The 21,325-nt window shown below is 32.9% G+C and overlaps 1 protein-coding gene across 1 annotated transcript in view; it reads left to right on the forward strand.

Moving 5' to 3' along the window:
- LOC140437839 (uncharacterized) overlaps window positions 1–21,325 on the forward strand; it is a 47,509-nt gene that overhangs the window by 16,634 nt on the left and 9,550 nt on the right. Inside the window, exons 6-10 of the mRNA XM_072527649.1 lie at window positions 1,794–2,033; window positions 7,256–7,683; window positions 8,289–8,436; window positions 15,282–15,507; window positions 17,429–17,595. Of these exons, the coding sequence (XP_072383750.1) occupies window positions 1,794–2,033; window positions 7,256–7,683; window positions 8,289–8,436; window positions 15,282–15,507; window positions 17,429–17,595 (1,209 nt within the window). The remainder of the gene's footprint in view (window positions 1–1,793; window positions 2,034–7,255; window positions 7,684–8,288; window positions 8,437–15,281; window positions 15,508–17,428; window positions 17,596–21,325) is intronic.

The following is a 21,325-nucleotide window of genomic DNA, read 5'->3' on the forward strand; positions in this document are numbered from 1 at the left end:
ATTTAGAAAGAATGGCTGACTTAAATATTGTAATAAAGGATATTAAGTACGAAGATTTTACCAAAATTGACATTTCAGTGAAACATGCTTACAGAGATTCATTTTCCAATTCTCATATACCAACATTAGAGCAGGCTGTAGAACAATTGCTTGGGGTGGGACAAATAATTTTCATTGATATTAAAGAAAATAACAATAACAATCAGAGCTAAAATGTTTCAAATAAAAAATGTAGCTCGGATCATTTTACACAGATATTTTTTGTGTAGAATATACCGTTCTCTCAAAAATAACGCTTGAAGCTACCGGCGATTTTGAATGTCAGTTACGCTCGAAGTCTATGTTAAATAAAATTTGTATCGACTCGATGGTAGAAGTTCGATATTGTTTGATCAACGTGTCCTATCAATGAAAATCAAAATACGTTTTATGCAATTTTGTATGCTAATTTTTTAAATTCCTAATTTGTAGCTGAAGTTATGTACTTTTAAAAAGTATACTAGTGTAATTGAAAAAAAGCAATTTTTTAAACGTTTGTGATTTCAGACATTTTAAATGCCTCACATCTATTGCCAAAACTCAAAACTAAAATTTCATGCTATTATGTTTTGAAGATTGGTCTCGAATATTGGAACCTCCATAGTGACTGGTCAAAAATGGTAAATATCGCGCTACGATTATTTATTTAATACCTTTATAAAATCTGAATTCATTTGCGGCAAAATACAAAAACTGCATACTAAAGCTGCACTTTTCATCCTTAAAACGCATTTTGGTTTTTGTCGATAGGACACTTTGATCAAAAGATATCGAATTTTGATATCGTTGTTTTTAAAAGAAAGGTTTATTCTACGTAAAAAGTGCTAGTAAATATTTTTGATCAAAATTACCTTAGCTACATTTTTTATTTAAAACAATTTTTTCTACAGCGTACAGATTCTTGATAAATTGATTTTTTCCGTTTTCTCCCATACGTGGGGTGTTTTATGGGGAAGCTCAAAGGTAAAAGTGTTAAACTTTTCTTATGATTTATAAATGTTCAGAGGCATTATTGTCACTGACAACTGTATTATTATTGGTACTGTTCTATTCTGAGAGATTGTTATGATTCAGACATTCGTATAGCAAATGGTCCGATATTTCTCCATACTTTAAACATAGCCAGTACGTATTATCGGTAGCTATTGTAATGCTTTTGAGGTAAAACTCAAACAAAAATGATCTGTGAATAATCTCCCGTATATTAGATCACTTCTGTCCAGGAACTTTAGTATTCTGTACAATAACGGACCTTGAGCTTTGCATGGTTTAAAATTCATCATTTAGCTGAGTTCTAATTATTCTACTTAATAGCTTATTTGTTATTCACAGAAACGCTCCATTTCAATTAGTTGGCATTTGATGCAGATCATCTAATATAAGCTTAAAACGTTTTTAGCTACGCCTGTAGTGAATATTTTAAGGTGTACCCAATGGTGATCACTTATAATTAAGCGTACATCAAACAACAATTGATTAAAAGGAAACCTCCTATTTCACCTGAATAAATGTAAATAATGTAAACTAAATTGTACCATATAACTTTTAACGGGTTTTTACCCTGATATTTAGTGGCTCAAAACATGTACACCTAGACACTGATGATGGAATATGGATTCCGAAAACGTTTTGTCTTCATGACAAAGCCCGTTTGGGTTTTTAATTTATATACCTTTTATAAAGAATTTTTACTTAAAATTTTTTAGATTTTAAATAATTTGGAATCTTAAAAGACAATATATACTGTGTTTTAGGAAAAGCTGTTTCAAAAGAAATCACCAACCTAGACATTACGGCCCAAGCGTTAATTTTCTTTTTAGGTGGATTCGAAACTGTAGCCTCAACAATGTGTTTTGTTGGTTATGAACTAGCCGCCAATCAAGATTACCAGAAGAAACTGAGGGAAGAAATTATGGAAACTTTGGATCAATGCCACGGAGAATTGTCTTACGAAGCTTTATTAAAAATGAAGTATATGGATATGTTTGTGTCAGGTAATTATATTCTACTTTTTTGCTTTTGAAAAAATGTTCTTGTTCATCTCGTCGGATCGTAATTAAAATAAATGCGTCGGTAACAGATTGCGTCGTTTGGCTATTCAACAGACCTTCTTAATACGGAACTGACAGTGTAGAGAGTGTTGTGGGTCTATAAAAGATTAACATTATTTTTAATAATAGAAAAATATAACTCAATGTTTACAAATCAGAAATTAAATTTGGTCATTGCATTGCGGTTCGTAGAATGCTATGTTTGCTTACATAAACTTGGACATTGTAATCCCAATCCATTAAAAAATTAGAGACATTCAAACTGTGGCTCTACGAATGGATTCTTTGCACAGCTGAAATCACAACTGAAAATTATCATAACTATACATATACTTTGAAACGGTCAATACTCTTTCATGCAAGGAAGAATATGTAGAATGTAGATGATAGAAAAGGCAAATCTGAGCTGAGTACTATGGGATTGGACTAACCACATTGTAGAATTGTAGAGTATTTATTTCACGTTGCAAAAGAGAGGATAGCATTTAAATAAGTGATCGTCAACCTTCGTTATCAGACGGCACGAGAAGAAGACTAATCATTACCGTATATTATTCGCAAGCTATTTTATTGTAGAATTTTAACTTTATTTAGTATCTGTTACGGAATTAATCACAATTTCAGTTTAAAATATGTTTATCTTAACGTTTAGATTTCCAGTTCAGAAATGGTTGTCGAAATAAAAATTACACTAATTATTTTGTTTTTTTACTTGGTATTACAAAAAACTTTTCTAATAATTTATCTTTTTTATCTGCCTCATTCATATTGGCATTTCAGATATATATATTAATATATTTTTCCGTCGACCGTCCATTTATGATCAATTTTAACACCCTCAAAATCATTGATTAATGACCCCTATTAATGATTGATTTTCTATTAATGAACGATTTCATTATAGGCAACAGAACATACATTGCTTGCATAAATTAATTAAACGCTCGCTCTATGATTGACAGTGACCTAGGGTGTAGGCAACCAAACATATACCTATTTATATTCCCATTAAAAAATTAATTTAAAATGAAATAGCCGCTGTTAGTACTATCTGTCATTGTATGTCATTATTTACTTTATTGTTTAAAATTCTGTGTATTTGAAAAATCAAAGGATGGATATTGACGAAGAGTTTAATTTAACTTCACCAGAATTTAACTTCTTCTATCACATAATTTACAGAGGTCCAAGAAGACTTAAATATAAATTTGTCAAAATGCTATACAGCAGATAATCATTTATCAATATCTTCCTTTAATTTCAGTAATTGTACCATTTCGAATATTAATGTTTACTATAATAAAACTACCACTAAGGAAACTTCGAATAAGGTCAATGAAAGCTGAAAAAATTGTTGTTTATCGTTAAGTAAATAAATATTTAAACTAAGATATCTTTATTTCTGAAAAGTACGGTCGACGGAAAAGTTTTGTAACGAACGCTTCGCTCACGCGTTAAAATATCTCAATTGTTAATCGCCCTTATTAATTCACTTGTTGGTTAAATACCTAATACAAATATAGATAGGATAGGAATGGATAGAACTGTACAATGATACTGTTAATATTTTTGAAATTCGTTGGTGGGACTGCTTTATTAGAGGATAACCAATTTATTTGGACGCAATATTTGCGTAGCACAAGATTTGTCTTTAAAAAAGGCAAATACATACACTCAGTCCTGATGGTAAAATCTGTCGTTAGTAATCCCATTGTAAAACATGATCAAAAACCAGGAAACAAATTCATTATACTATTTACTCCCAATATTACCATCAAATTCTAATTTTATATTTATGTGCCTTTAAAATATAAACGATGCGATGTATTCTTAATATGTTATTGACTTACTACTCGAAATAGCGGTATTTTCCTTTTAGCGATTTTTTCTTTTATTATTTTTAACCACATTACATTCTACCGAAGGGTTGGCTACGCAGTGGTTTCATTCAACAAAATAAGATCAGCCTTTCTGTTTGTTCTTTTTTTACCACCTGGTTATTGGTTTTGATGTGTTACGTAAATAAATCGTAAAGAACAATCGTTTCTTAAAAATGTAGTTCTTTCTTGTGTATTTGAGTTTGAGTCAAAAAACCGAAAAGTGAACATATTTACCTCGACCTGACAAACCCAAATCTCTATGTGGTACCAGTCTTTGATTTTATAATTTTTGGAGGTCAATTGATCAAATGAAATAATACAATTCCTTTAATCCCATAGAGTTTCTTTTATTCATGTTTTTGGACATAGTCAATATTAGTAAAGGCATATGAGTATAAAGAAACTCTCGCCTTCTCGACTTTGGGTGGCTATTAGGTCTCTGAGTGCTGACAGGTTAGTATTTTTTTTCTGCAAAATCTGGGAAGGTAAAGGGAAACCTCTAAGGGCTTAACACCAATAAAGAAATAAAATGGTTAAGTATCACTGTACTTGCACGTAATGAATAGAACACTCTCTGAGCAATCCGTAGGTATTAAAATAAATGGTGTTAGATTAAACAATCTGAGATTTGCCGACGACGCTGTTCTGATCGCAGAAATACTTGAAGAGCTACAGACATTGGTGAATAAAATAGCAGACTGCAGCGAAGAATATGGACTATCTTTGAACATAAAGAAAACTAAATTTATGGTAATATCTAAATCAACACAAAATGTCCAAAATTTATATTTACACAATGAAATTATCGATCGAGTTAGTAAATACAAATATTTAGGCACTCTTATAAATGAAAACAACGATAGCTCAGCAGAAATCAAAATAAGAATAGAAAAAGCCAGATCCATATTCACTAAAATGAAGAGAGTGTTCTGCGGAAGAGATTTGAGCCTTGAAATGAAACTTTGCCTTATGAGATGTTACGTACTTTCTCTGCTGTTCTACGAAATGGAGTCATGGACGTTGAAAAAGATTGATACCAAAAAATTAGAGGCATTTGAACTGTGGATGTATCGCAGAATCCTGAGAATATCATGGACCGAGAGAGTCACAAATGTCGAGGTCTTGAGAAGAATGAATAAAGAAAAGGAAATCATATTTACGATCAAAAAACAAAAACTGCAATACTTGGGACACAATACAAGAGGCGAAAGATATGAACTGCTTCGAATAATTATGCAAAGGAAAATAGCAGGAAAAAGGTCCATAGGAAGAAGACGAAACTCCTGGCTAAAGAATCTACGGGAATGGTATAGCTGTAGCAGCAACGAATTGTTTCGGTCAGCAGTAATTCGAAAATACGTATAGCCCTGATGATCGCCAACCTTCGGAACGAAGATGGCACTTGAAGAAGAAGTACTTGCAATAGGAATTATAAGATAAACGGGCTCTAGAAAAGTAATTATAGATAACTATGTATTCAGAAGACAATCTAAAACACAGAAATTGGGTAGCAATAAAGCTGTAGAAAACGTAGTCTTATTTTCAGATACAATATTACATACTCTAATATAGCATTCTAGCAAGTAGCGTTATAGATATTTATTATGGACTTTCTTGGGCTTAATATAGGTACTTAGGCGGTAGACTCCTATAGCCGTGTATAGCGTTACGCCGTACGTCGCATCTGTACATTGCACGCTGCGTGCAGCGTACCACATCCATTATATATTATATAAAGCAACCAGATGCTTAGACGTTTATTAGAGACCAATGAGTTAGAGATCGTCAGTCAACGACCGTTTAACTGGAACATCGTCTTATAACAGTGGGAGGATTTAAAATAATATAAGTAACAGGATAGTTAGGGAAATTCTTGCTTAAAATGATTCAATCTGCAAACCGCAAGTTGGCTCAATACGCGAAAACTGCAGTTTGCGCGTTTACATGTAGATTCGATTCCTTGACAATGGAGTCATATTCTTTTAACTGATTAGTAATGTGATCGGTCACGCATTGGTCTATTTTTTCTTCACTTAGCCCGTATGATCCAAAAGGTCTCCGTAATAACTAAAGCTGAAGCTTATTGTGATTGCTGCACATTGTTGTTTTCTTCACCCAGTCTAGAATTTTTATACCCTGTAGAATTTTGTACAGATCTTTTGCTTCGTGTGTATTAAATATACCAGTATCTCCTCTTGGTTGTTTATATAGATTTTATCTGTTACGATTCAGCGCTTCACAATCGTATAATATACGTTTTACAGTTTTTGGTTCATAATTGTAGAGCCTGCAGTTGACATCGCCATTGTAAATGCCTATTTTATTCAGGAATTCTATTACTGATGCCTACTAGGTCAACATTTCTGTTACTGTTCTCAGTTTGTTCCTACTCATATGTAGTGGTTCCTCTATTCTTTTTGTACATGGTTCACCAATGAAGATTTCCCCATGTGTTTTTTTGTGATTTTCTCCCAACATCATAACTTTCTTGTATTTAGTCCTTTACAGCCCTAGGTACTATAGGTACTGTAGGTTTAATCCATTCAATTCTCTTTTTTTAAGTTAATCTGCTTTTTCGTTGTCTTCTGTGTCCTGGTGGCCTTGTACCCAGACAAGCTCAACTTTATGCCGGTCTCCTAGTTCATTCAGCTGTTTGATATAGTCCTAGACCAGCCTGGAGATCACTTCCTGTTACACCAGACGTGATGGACCAGAAATGATATGAAGATGAAGAGAAAAAAGATATTTCAACTGTACCTCCCCTGAAAGGGTATATTTCAAAGGTTGTTCTCTTGTGGTGTGGGAAGGTATTTTCACAGAAGCTTATTATTATTTATGTAAAAGGATATTTTGAATGGTCACAGATATGTTGAGATATTATTAAAGAATGTGTCGTTCCAATACAGGTTGTGAAATACTAAATATTATGTATTTTGTAATATATTATATGCAGTGTAAATTTTTCAAAAGCTTTCCTTTAATTTAATTATTTTGTATAAAAAACTTTGAAAAAAGAAACGAACGAAAATGAGATCCAAACCTTGAGGTGGCGTCAGAGGTCAAATAGGTTAGTAATATTAACCTATGTCACGTGACTTATTAACATTATATCTTTGACGGAAAACAAGATGCACGCAATAGTTACTTAAAATTTCTACCGTAAAAATAAGAAAACGGTTGCTTTAGGGGATGTTCCCTATATAATAGTATAGTATTATACTAATGTACATATTTTGTTTTCGTAATATTTGTTAGTTATTCTTCTAAAGGCTTTTTTCGTTTCAGAATCTTTGAGAAAATGGCCTGTTGCTATAGTAACCGAGAGACAATGCACGAAAGATTACATCATTAAACCGGAACGACCAGATGAAGCACCAGTTACTATCAAAAAAGGAATGCAAATAATAATGCCAGTATATCCTATCCATAGAGACTCCAAATACTATCCAGATCCAGATAAATTTGACCCTGAGAGGTTTAGTGACGAAAACAAAAGTAAAATCAACCCTTACACTTACCTACCGTTTGGACTAGGCCCAAGAAACTGTATAGCCTCCAGATTTGCTTTATTGGAAATCAAGGTGGTATTTTTTTATTTGCTTAAAGATTTTGAAATCATTCCTGTAGAAAAATCGCAAATTCCTCTAGTAATTTCGAAAGAAAACTTCAACCTGTCGTCTGAAGGAGGATTTTGGTTTGGACTGAAACGTATATAAGTTTTATTTTGTAATATTTTCCTAGATTAGAATAAGGTGGATAAATATATTGTTTTATTTTTTTAAATAATAAATGTATACTATAATTTATATACGACAATTACGAAGCTGTTTTAATTGTAATTGAATATTCGTAAGTATATAGGGCAAAGGAGTCAGAGGATTGTAAGTTATCAAAAATACTTAATATAATATCGGAAAAACAACAAGGATTCGAAATCGGAAGATCTTAAGCCGATGCTATCTTTCAAATAGTACAATAATTGAGAAATATATAGAATGCTTCTGACTATGTGTTTCGATGATTTAAAAAAGGCAATCGACATATTGCGATTATCAGACGCCGTAAATCTACTATATAATAGACAAGTTTAATAGAATATCATAATAGAAAATATATACGTAAGAAACAAAAATGAAGTAAAAGTTTAGACAGAAACAATATAACTAATCGACATAACAACGAAAGTCAGACAGGCTGAAAATTTCACTAAACAGCATCGCAGTGACATTGCCAAAGCTTTGAACAGAAGTGAACTAACCTGTGCGTTGATGCAATATTACTCGGTTGTATATTTATTTCTTGTAGTTTCAAACCTTAGCACTTCTTGTTTGTATTTCAAAATAATAAGTATATCCATTATAAGGGGGCTCGGGAGACTGAGACCTCGGAAGCCCCGAAGAAGACATCAGAGAGGATGTCGAAAGCTCGGCAAAATGGATATCGACGCGGTTCAACCCGAAAGACTGGTGAGTGTAATATTAATTTTTATAATAGTAATAATCTTAGCTCTAGGTTTAATCTATATATATATATATATATATATATATATATATATATATATATATATTTATATATATACATACATACATATATATATATATATATATATATATATATATATATATATATATATATATATATATCGTTATATCTATTATTAAAGGTAAAATATATACTTATTACGAATCACTAACAAAACAGAAGGATATTTGCCAAAAAATAAACACTGATATAGGTAAACCATATAATTATTAACTCATCTAAAGTAAATAAGAAAAGCCAGACTCAGTACAAAACTTTTGTTTAAACAGTTTTAATAGGATATATATCTACCATGTTCTAATAGCGTTAACATTATACAAATATTTAAAGATCATCACTGCGCATTAGTTTCATAATAATTGAACTTAATAGAGGCGCACTTTTGTACTAAGTCTTTTTTGCACATAAACTTAGTATTTTAACAACCAAGGTCGATGCGATTGCCAATAAAGAGACGGGTAAAGACTGTTGTTGTTATTCAAGGAACACTTTTTCAGTTTGTAAAACATTATTTGGTAAGTTTTTTGTCGTTATTACTGTCTTTGTATTTCACTACAGTAAATTCTTCCCCTTCCTGCATTGTTGATAGACTCATGCCTGTGTTACTTTGATTTTGACGTGACAACGTCTTAAATTAGGTTGTGGCTCGGAGTCATTTAAGAAAAAGTGTAACGCCCGCTCACGTCTGTTACAGTGAGTCGCCGAACGAGAGAGAGGCCCGCCGGACCGGCGAATGCCTTGCGTCTCTCTCCCACTCAAACATGATCGGTCCGCTGCGCGCGGCACTAGAGAATTAGGCGCGTTGAATCGCTAAAGTTAAAAATCGTTGAAAGTATCGTCAGCTGTGTCTGTAGTGAAAATGTGGAGTGCTTAGATTCGTCATTTACAACAACTACAACAATAAAGGTAAATAATTGTACACTAATATTTCATTATCGTAAACTATGATTGATTGATTAATTGTTAGATTGACACAAAAGTTGAGAAACTGAGTTTATAGGTTATGTCATACTATTGACAAATGTTGATAGTGTTAAGTAAATTATTAGTTTAAATCACTCTGCAATCAATCGTAATTCAGTCGATTGAGAAGAAACAGCGCGTATTGCTAGTCAAACATTTAAAATAACAAATTATAACTTCTAACCTGTCAAAACAGGGCGACCAAATAAACGAACTAAACCGACCAATCACCACGCGCGGAGTTAGAATTTAACTGTGTTTAGGAAGAATTTCAAATTCCAATTTTAGTAAATGTTTTAATTTTCAACTTTACCATTTACATTTACAAATTTTAATTAATTTCAAATTTATTTAGCAAAAATTTGAACCTTCGATCTGAATAAGCGTTTTGATTTTCAAATTGATTCTTTAAAATTAAAAATATTAAAATATATATATATATAATCAGAAGTGAACGTCACATAACATTATCTGTACTTATTATTATTTAATATGTAGGCAAATACATGTGACCATACTTGGTAGACACAATTGGAAATAGTAATTTTTTATAACTGAAAAAAACAAATATATAAAATACTGGTAGCAAACAATAACTTCAATGATCGATATCTCCGCAACTAATTGATATATCGAAAAAATTTTCAAATAATTTTGTAGAAAATAATAAGATCAATAATATAATATAAAATAAATAATATATAAAATAATATATAAAAATATAATATATAAAATATAAATAATATATAAAATACCTAATAAATCGGTAATGCAATTCTTATTTTCATTCAATTCCTTGTTCCTATTGTGCAATTTAATAATATTCATATCAATAAATATTCTACCGAGAAAAAGACGTTGTCACGTAAAATCTTCGCCCGTAAAACCGACTTTACAGGCAACCGATTTTTTTAGCCTTCCCTTACTTACTTACTTTTTTTGGGTTATCAGACCCCTTTCCTCGGACGTACTTTTTTTCTCTTCCGATTGGCCATCTGTCTCTTCGTATAGTTACTGTTCTAATTTCGAATATTCTTTCCATATCTTCTTTCCAAGAAGAAAATATTGAAACAAAACCCAAATAAGTACAAAGAAAAACATAAATTAATAAGGAACAAAATAAAGAAGGCCAAAGAAAAGTAGATGATGGAAACATGCATCGAAGTGGAAGAATTGCAGAAAAAGCATGATCATTATAATTTACATAAAGTGAAAGAATTATCTGGAAAATTACGAACAACTACACCCAACCGATTAATTGACAAAAACAATAAACCTATTAATAACCCAATTGAAATAAAACAAGTTTGGACTAAATATATTGAAGATCTTTTCATGGACACAAGAATGGATCCAACATAAATTGATAACGAGAAAGCTCCAATAATATTAAAATTTGAAGTCCAACATGCTATAAACAACTCAAAATCTGGCAGAGCCCCTGGGCCAGATGAAGTTCATATCGAGCTGATTAAACTTATAGACGAAAACAATTTAAGTGCAATAAATATATTCTTTAACAAAATATACAAATCTGGTCAGATACCTACACAATGGCTACTACGACCTTTGTTCCGCTACTAAAAGCCAAGAACCCCAAACAGTGTAATGACTATAGATTAATCAGCTTAATATCGCACTTATTAAAAACATTTTTAAAGATTATACATGCAAGAATATTCAGAAAGTGAGAAGCGGATATGAGTAATAGACAGTTTGGCTTTCGGAATAGTGGAAGGTCTGTATAGTTTCGCAACTCTTGCTCAAAAATGTCGAGACCAACAAAAAGATCTTTTCGAAAAGATCATTCTCATGGAACGTCTAAAGACAAAAGGGCTCTACAAAAATGACATTAACATAGTGAGAAATCTCTATTGGAACCAACTGGCTATGGTAACATTAGATTGAAATAGCACGGATGCGCAACAAATAAGTAGAGGAGTCAGACAGGACTTTGTACTTTTACCATTACTATTTAATATATATACCGAAGAGTTGTTTATGCATGCACTTGAAAACTGTACAGAAGGGATCAGGATAAATAGTGAAAATATAAATAACATCCGTTATGCTGACGATACAGTCATTATCGCTGAAAGTGAGACAGACCTGCATACGTTACTAAACACAATTTGTGATACTAGGGAACAGTTTGGTTTAACAATAAACATAAAGAAAACAAAAACCATGGTTATCAGTAAGAGGGGCAAAGTCATTACATGGATCCAGACAAAAAGTGAAGATATTGAGCAAGTGCACAAAATGAAATACTTAGGAGTCTGGATTACGGAAGTTCTGAATCTGAAATCAGAAATTCACTCAAGAATAGAGCAATCAAGAGCAGCCTTTTTGAAGATGAGGAAATTTCTGAGTAACCAAAGACTCAATCTGCAAATCCAATATCGGATGGTAAAATGTTATATCCACTCTATTCTTCTTTATGGTGTCGAAACATGGACTGTTAATATTGAGTTAATGAGAAAACTGGAAGCTTTTGAGATGTGGCTTTTTAGAAGAATTTTGAAAATACCATGGAACGATCATATTACGAACGAAATGGTGTTGCACAGAATAGGAAGTGACAGACAACTTTTACCACCATTAAAAGGCAAAAGGCAGCATATTTGGGGCACATACTTAGAAATGATAAGTACGAGTTGTTACAGCTGATTATGAAGGGTAAATCAAAGGAAAAAGGGTTTCTGGTAGACGACAAATATCCTGACTGAAAAACATTCGCGACTAGACCGGGTTAAACACACAAATGCTTTTAAGAAAAGCAGAAGATAAAGACGAATTTGCAATGGTTATAGCCTACCTTCATTAGTGGTGAGGGCACTAGAAAAAGGAGAAGATATAAATCATATTTAAGCCCAACATTATGTTTTAAGCATTTAAATAGTTTGAAAAATACAGCGATATAAAAAATAATGTTTAACACCAGTATAAAAATATGGAAAAAAATCTTGATTTTTGAAGTTTCTTATTCGTCATCACACTGGATGAGAGAAGCGCAAGATAGACGGGGTTGAAAACACAAGGAAGATACCTACGTTTAGCAGTGGACTTTTGAAGCTGGATGATGATGATGATTCGTCATCATCTTCTTCCATTTCAGCATTAATCTAAATTGGCTAAATAACTAACTAACTTTTATTAATACTCATTGAGCTATAAACTTTTTAAAATACCTAAAAATGCCCTTTTAAAAATCCATTTTTCTAATGCACAAATAAAGTTTTTCATTTCTTCATAATAAAATACGGTCAATATGGAAAATTTATAGTAAGAATGATTTTTGTGCTTTATTTCCTAGGTTATACTTAACCCCTAACCTGCGTCTTGGAGTCTGCCGGACCCCATTTTTTTTTTACTTTTTTGTGAAATTAATAAAGATATAATTCACTATTCAGTTATAATTTGTAATTATTTAAGCTGGAGTAAAACCCATTTTCTATTTATGATTCATTAATAATGACAAATGCTAAAAAAATGTAACATAATTTTTCAAAGTTTTCTGGAAGCAAAATCTTCTTTCTTAATTTTTTCGTTTCACATAAAGAACAAGGAACTAAAATATAAAAATACGCTAATTAAAATATATTATTATCAACAAAACTGCGAACTATTTACAAGTAATATTTTTCTAAACGCAATTCTTGCACACATATGCCCTGCAGTCGCCACAAGTCGGGAACATTTACTGCACGATATTTTTGTTTTTTATCATTCTTTCGATCATAGATAAAATCATCTCTTTCGTTTCTGGTGCTGGTTATTTAATTCTCCTCTCCTTGCATCAGGTAAAGCTTTCTTTAGTATTCTACTGATACCCATGCTAAGCTCCCTAGATAATCGAAAATTTTGAGATATGGTTCTGCAAGTTGTCTTGCAAGAATTTTGTAAAAGGTTTTTCTATCTATGGCTTGGTTGATTTTATACCATCCATGTAAAATTTGTGCATTGATACTTGCAATATCCAATATTGTAAAAAAATAGTTGCCTAGTTCACCGGTTAGTAGAATATGTGATACATTTTTGATCTAGTGCATCCCTTCGCCACATCGCCTTTTTTTGACTATAGAAGCAAATGCTTTCGGGTTTACCAGATTCTATGTCCACACATTCGGTTTGGTGCATTGATGATATTAACATAACTGTCTTCATTTTTTTTCGTTATAGTGTAATCATTTTTAAAATCATAAATGGAGGATCCTTCAGTTCTGCTCCGACTTGTAAGGAACTGCATAGGTATTTCCTGTTTGTTTCGCTTGAGCGTGCCAACATAGGTCAGTCCTCGCTTTTTTTAATGCCTCCAAGACTTCCATGGAAACTAATTCTCTTATGTAACATTTCGGTGTAAATTAGCAATTGGATGACACAGTCTCAATACCGCTTGTGTTGGTTTTATGAAACATCTCTACTAATTTGTTACAGAAAAACTATCACTATCCTTACCACAGTAAATATAGCCATATAGAAATAGTGGGTACTTGCGTATGTTAAGTCTATAATTTTCAGTCCCTATTTCCGAGCTTTATTAGGTATGTATATGCGGAACCAACATCTACCGCAAAATCCATCAGCATTTCGTCTATACAACACAATTTTCCCATAGAATAACAGTCTTGGCCATTTTTTACAAAACGCTTAAATAACCAAGACACTGCTGCAGTTCGATCATTAGTTTTACGTTCTTTTCGATCATTTGCATTATAAAATCTACAACAAAAGCAATAAAATATTTACACTATTCAGTCAACAAACCTTAGACATGCGAGCAACACATATACTCTTTTCAAAGACATAAAAGATCTGAATATGTCTCGTCCCGTTCCATCTTTTCCAAATATTTCTTGCAAGTCTTCATCACTTGACTTGAAAAGTGCAGAGTAATACAAAATAGCGAGAAACGCTATAAATTCTTTCTTTGTTAGTTCTCTCAGTTCTGTTCTATCAGAATTGCTAAATTTATTTTGAAATAACAATATCTTTTTATTTGTCCGTAGAATTATTTCGTTTTCCATATCCTCTATGAAAAGAAGGCTCCATATTTTTAAGGGATCAGAGATCTTATCACACTTTGCAGATCCTTTTAACCCCGAACGAACTTCTACCAGATTGTGTTTTTTTGCTCTAATATTTAAATTTGGGTAGGCCGGAAAAGCAGACCACTTATCAATTTCTACCAAAATAAAACTTTCCATTTGTTGTTTCTAGCCCCTCTTCTTCTTCATATATCCTGACTTTCTTGTGTTTCAGCATTGTCCCCCTGATCTTCCATCTCAGAATCAGAGTTACCGTCACTCTCTGGAGAAAAATCTTTGTCGTTGTAGTCCTCATAATCACTAAACTCGCTCTCTAATTCATCATACCACCGCCTTACACTTTCATCAAAGAGCTCTCTGAAACACACTTTTTTTGGAAGAACCTGCCATTTCCCAAATAAATCACTATTAGCGTCGTGATACCACACAGGCCCCAAATGAACTTTACCGCTGGCTATTCAGATTCAGAGCAATACTGAATCACAGTTGCATGTATATCGGAGTGGTTTACGAGTACACCAACTTAAAGGTAGATGGTATGGCCAGGCATAAATGATAAATTTGCATGTTTTACATGGATTTAAAAAGTACTGGGGGTCCGCCTGACCTCACAACGCCATTTGAGGGTTAATAAAAAATAAATTACCAAATTACCACATCTTAGTACTAATAAAAAATATTTTACTGTTTTGTATGCATGATGATATATCTTCATTTTATAAAAATAGTGGATGATAATTTTTGCAATTTCATTTCAGATTTAGTTACTGACAAAATTATGTTTTTGATGTTAATGCTGATAGCAGCAGGTCTCACTGTTGCACTATGCTTCCTTGTGAGAAAACGTTGGCACTATTGGAAAGATTTAAACGTAGACCAGGCGGATATCACATTTATACTTAAAAACATGTATAATTTGTTCTTCAAGATAACTAGCATTGTTGAAATGTCTGTGATAAGTTACAACATGTTCCCTAAATCCAGGTAGGTACAACTTCCAAATTTTTAATAAAAAGTGATAAGTTTACATGTAGATTGTCTCTCGTATATACACTCATGGACAAAAACATCGAATGTTTTGGAATTTTTTTTTAATTCGGTTATTTTTAGTTTTTTTTATGAAGTTTAATTAAAAATTGTTTTGATTTAGCTAAATTTAAAATAAGTATGCCACCAATTTGAAACTGAGATGAAGTCCAAGCAGCACGTATTGTAATTATGTACGAGAGAATATACACAAAAAGATATCGTATGACAACTTGAGAGAAGTAGATCTTCAGTTTCGAATACTAAAAGATACCCCGAGACAGGAAATTTTGTACAAAGGCCTGGCCAAGGACACCCAAAATGCACAGCCGCAATTAATGACCGTTTTTTGGTTCTTAATTTTACACGAAATCATTCATTGACATATATGCACCTCAGAAATGGTGTACTAAATATTAACCATGTTAATGGGTACTCAAAAACAGTTAGACAGAGAATAAAAGAAGCCAACTTAAAGCCTAGACGCCCTGTCAAAGTTCCACGTCTTCTTCAAAACCATATAGCTTATCGTTTAGAATTTAGAAGAACATATATTTAATTGAATATCGACAACTGGAAAGATGTTTTTTTTACTAGTGAGACCCGAATCCTATTATGGAAGTGAGATGGTCGAAACCAAGTCTACAGAAGAGTTGGAGAACGGTTCGCCACGACCGTTTATTTTAGAGATATTGTCATAGTGCTTTGGAGAGTAATTACTTGGGAAGAATGTACCGTACTTCTAAAAGTGATTGGAAGGGTGACTGGTGACTCTTAGTTCAAAACATCCTGCAAGATCATGCCTTGCCATATATTGGTTATATTGGATTATTGGATTGCATTCATGTTTATGCACGATAATGCCCGACCACATGCTACTGCCATAGTAAATAATTATCTTGATGAGGTCCAAATTCGAAAAATGGATTGGTCAACAATTAGCCCTAATTTATTTTCCAATAAACCACTTGTGGGATCAGCTAAAACGCCGGATACTACAAAGAGATCTCGTTCCAAATACGATAAAGCTTATCCCAAAATGTGTCGGATATGTCCAAAATTTACTTGCAAGCACGCCAAGAAGGATGCAAGCAGTAATAAAGGGTACAGAGGAAAATACTTGTTATTGATATTGCACTGGTTTCGATTAAAAAGACTTGTTTAAGCAATTTGAATTAGTATTTAAGTAAAACTGTTCATTAAACATTGTTAAAATAAACTCTTCTTTGCAATAAACGACTTGATTGGCCAGAATTTATTTAAAAAAATTATAAAATTCCACAATATTCCATATTTTTGTCCATGAGTGTATTAGCATGTTTAGTCGTAAGGTTGGCTTATTGTCAAGAAGTAATTTGATCCAGTGGCGGCCGGTCATGGACCAGACTAAATTTTATATATGGTTTTTAAAAGAATTCGACCAATCTGGGCGTTAAATGATCCCTGCGTAAGACTCTTTTTAAATTAAAGATCCGAAATCCGAGACATCCATCGCCTGTGTGAATTATTAGAAAGACACCATTCGGGGTTTTTTTCGGCTTGGGATCCAATTAACTGTTGCGATTTACGAATATCTATCACGGGTCACAACACACGACCTTCTCGTTTAACTAGCGATCAATAACTTTTGCCTCTTATTAACTTAAACCGTATTTCTTTTTAGAAATTTTTTATTAGAAAACGATTTTTAAAACTGATTCCCATCCAGAATGGTAACACTAAAACACCAATTACTCTGTCGTTGATTGTTTGTGTATCAATGCTCTCAATAGTCTTATTTTCGATCGTCTTAATATCACGGATTCTGACCTTCTCCTTAATAGCTGACCAATAACTTAATAAATTATAGGAAAAATTAATAACCGTTTTATTTTTTTAGGTATGTTGGAACATATCGATTTTTTAAACCGATGATGTTAATTAAAGACCCAGAACTAATAAAAGATATTACAATCAAACATTTTGATCACTTTATGGATCATACAAACCAGAAATCTAAAAATTCTGATCCACTGTTGTGGACAAAAAATTTAGTGGCGCTTAGAGGTAAAAGCTTTAATAAGTGTTTTGTTGGAATAGTTTCTGGTACATTGATGATTATATTATTTATTATTAGTCCAGTCATGGGCCGTTTTTGCGTGGAATTTTGTTACCCCAAGTGAATTTGCTTAAAAATTTAGGTTTAGGTAGTATTTACCATAGTATCCTAGGGATGAAAGCTACTCGTCCTAGGGGGTGAAAAGTTTCTTAGTCAAAATTACCTTAAAAGTCAATAGACTGACCTATTCTAAGCAATTTTTATTTAATGACTTTTCTTGGAAAGTTGATACTTTGGAGTTATTCACGATTAAACCTGTTCATTTTCCATTTAAAAAACGCATGTTTATTAACTACTTTTCACGAATACCCAAAAAATCCGTTTTATCGAAAAAAATACTCCAAACACAAATTTAGCTAATAAAACGAGGCTCGTTTCTTAATGATTTCTGTAAACTTAATACGAATGGAGCTATTGAAATTTGAAATCTTCAACCTTAAATAACTTGAAAATGGTGAAATTTTTGGGGAAACTCAGGAGATCTTCTTGAAAGTACTTAAAAATACCTTTCAAATCTGTACGGGTGAAAGTGTTTTGCATAAAAATTAATCCATGCATGACAAAATATAATCACTTGTTTTGTGAAATAAATGAAAAATGGTACCTTTGTCACCAGGTCAACATCAACAGGTCCTCGAAGACACTTTGTCTCAGGACCATGTAACCGATGTAGAGCCATACGTTGCCATGTTACCAATTCTAACGGTAACTTGAACATCCTAATTTGTAAAAATATATGATGTAACATAACTATAAATTAACAACATTTACACTGATGATGGAATTTACATTCCGAAAACGTTCTGTAATGTAATTGTGATATAGCCCGTTTGGGTATTTTATTATATACCTTTTATAAAGGATTTAAAATAAAAAATTTTGTGATACATGGTATACAGCCAGCTACAGGAAATTAGTTTCCTAGTGGATTTTAAAGTAATAGTCTTGTTAAAACCAGGAAAGGACCCAGAAAACCCCTATCTCGCTGTGTCACTTTTTCAAACTATACGAGAGACTTCTACTCGCCGGAATAGAAAAAAATGCCGACAAGCACCTCATCCCATAACAACGAGGATTCAGACCCGGCGAATCTTGCACCGGTCAAGTCCTCGCACTAACAGAACACATTGAAGAGGGCTTTGAAGAAAAACTGATAACAGGGGCTGCTTTCATAGATATGACAGCAGCCTATGACACAGTAAGGCACAAAACATTGCTCCGCAAATTATACGACACTCTCAGTGACCACCATCTAGGTAAGGTCGTATATTACTTAACACCACGAAAGCGACTAAAATCTAGGAAATAAATCTCATTTTTATTTTAAAGTTTCTTATAACCCTCGTATACCAGAACATGCAGCGAAAATTCTCAATATCTTAAAGTTGAGTTTTGGCCAAGCGTCTTCGTATTAATCCAGATAGTACTGGTCCATTTTATGTTCAACGGTAGTAGATAAGGCGGCTATTCCAGTAGTATAAGGCATCAGATGATGCCCTATTTCCTACAAACTCTAAGTTTTAAATGGGCATTTTTGTAAATATATTGTGTCTAAAAATGATTTCCAATCCAGTGCCATGTTTTGTGACACACTCACTATAACAAACGGCGATGGTTTGGAACGAGAACGCCCAGTGACTTCTTCATACTTTTCTGGGACCTCAAAGGGGCTCTTCAAATCTCACAATCCTACATTTTTGTCACCCTCCAAATAGGAATATCCTCTTACAGGGAATGTGATATTTATTTATTTCTTTCAGATTATGAATTTTATGTTTAGTACAAAATGAATAAATGGGAAAAAAGTTTTTACTTTGTCCTCCGGCAAAGTCACAGAAGATTTGCAGTTCTTCAAGAAGGTCTTTTAAGTAATTATTGATAAAATGAAAAAAAAACGCAACTTCGTTTGATCCTTTTTTAGCCATTTCGTCATGATTGTTATAAAAAATAGACTGACCAGAAGAGAGGAAATGTATATTAAAGGCATACATAAACAATTGGCGTTTACAGTACACATCGTTAGTTGCAATTTTCGGAATTGAAATATTTTTTAAAAAATCAATGCAGATGGCTTCCTTTTTGTTGCTTTTTTTGCAGATTTTTTGGCTTGCCTTTTCCTTGAGTAAAACGCTTTATTAGCAAGAGCAAAAGCAATATTAAATTCCTTATTAAAAATTGTTCTGTACATTTCATATGAGACTTTAACATTTAGATTCTTTTCCTTAAAAGGTTAAACATTTTTTTGATTGCAAGCTCATCTGGCAAATAAGTCTTTTTGTATCTTTCAGACTATAATGGCTCTGACGACCCTTTCCCTTTTGAACCTTTTTGAACTTTTGATGTGGTCACATACCAAACTTTTTGTTAAGTCGTCCAGTTTTCTATATGTTGCACCATGCTTTCCACGTCTGTCCTTAGGAGCTGCATCACTTCGTTTGAGGCTTTTCTTTATATAATTTATTTTATTTTCTGTTATCCCATGAATGGAACAAAAAGCTTCGGCACACACCGCAATTGCGAACTCGTCGTGAGAGTGCAAAGCATTACAATTTCTCAATATTTATTTTCTTTATACCTCATTAATTACCTCAAAATAATTCAACCTTACGCAGTTACAAAGCTGTGCAGCTTCATGAGGCGATAACTTCAACATTTTAGAGACGTCCGGCCGGTAGTCTCTAGCTTTTTTTTTAAGGCATAATTCTATTCTCAACAGACTCCTCCAAATCATTATTACCCATAATCGTTTATTAATAATCACACAAACAAACAAGAGATTACACTTTTGCGGTTACAATAATAATGGCATGTTTCTTAAAAATGAATATTCCATCAGCCGGTTTGTTTACATGCCATCTCTGGTTTTTTCCCCTGTACGTTTGGACTAAGTTGGTTTTTATTGGGTACGCTATATTTTAGACATTGTTTTACTCCATACTACGGTAATTTTTTTCCCAGTTTTAGTACTCTAAAATAAAGGTCGTCATTCGAAGAATTCGAAGGCGTCTCTACCGAGAATTTCAATAAAAAGTGACATATCTGGTTTTTCCCTGTACACTTTAATTATGCTAATATTTACACTCAAAGATATCGCCTAAATTATCAGGTTTTGTCAACATGTATCCCTGCATAACAGACTGGTACTTATCTTCGTAGACTTTCAGAAAGCCTTCGACACTGTGGAATTAGACAGCATTATAACTGCTCTGAACAATAGTAGAATAGATTACCGGCTCACAAAATTAGTACACACCATGGACGTATTTATACGTCCATGGTACACACATTATACCAAAACGCCACAATGCGTGTAAAACTGCATGATACCACCAGAGAAATTCATATCAAGCGAGGTGTGAGACAGGGCGACACTCTCTCACCTTAATTATTTATAACGGTACTCGAATACGCCTTTAAAATACTAAAGTGGGAAAATAGAGGAATAAAAATAGATGGAGAAATGCTCAATCATCTGCGTTTTGCCGACGACATAGTACTTATTACCGAAGATTTGGGTGAAGCACAACTAATGTTACAAAAATTAGAAAACGTATCTTCAACAATAGGTCTAAAAATGAACATCAGTAAGACCAAATTTCCGATAGCTATCCGAAATTCCGATAGCTATCCGATAGCTATGAAACGGAAGACATTTGACCAATGCGTTCTTCCTATTAT

Source organism: Diabrotica undecimpunctata, chromosome 1, assembly GCF_040954645.1.
Source record: "Diabrotica undecimpunctata isolate CICGRU chromosome 1, icDiaUnde3, whole genome shotgun sequence".
Taxonomy (NCBI): domain Eukaryota; kingdom Metazoa; phylum Arthropoda; class Insecta; order Coleoptera; family Chrysomelidae; genus Diabrotica; species Diabrotica undecimpunctata.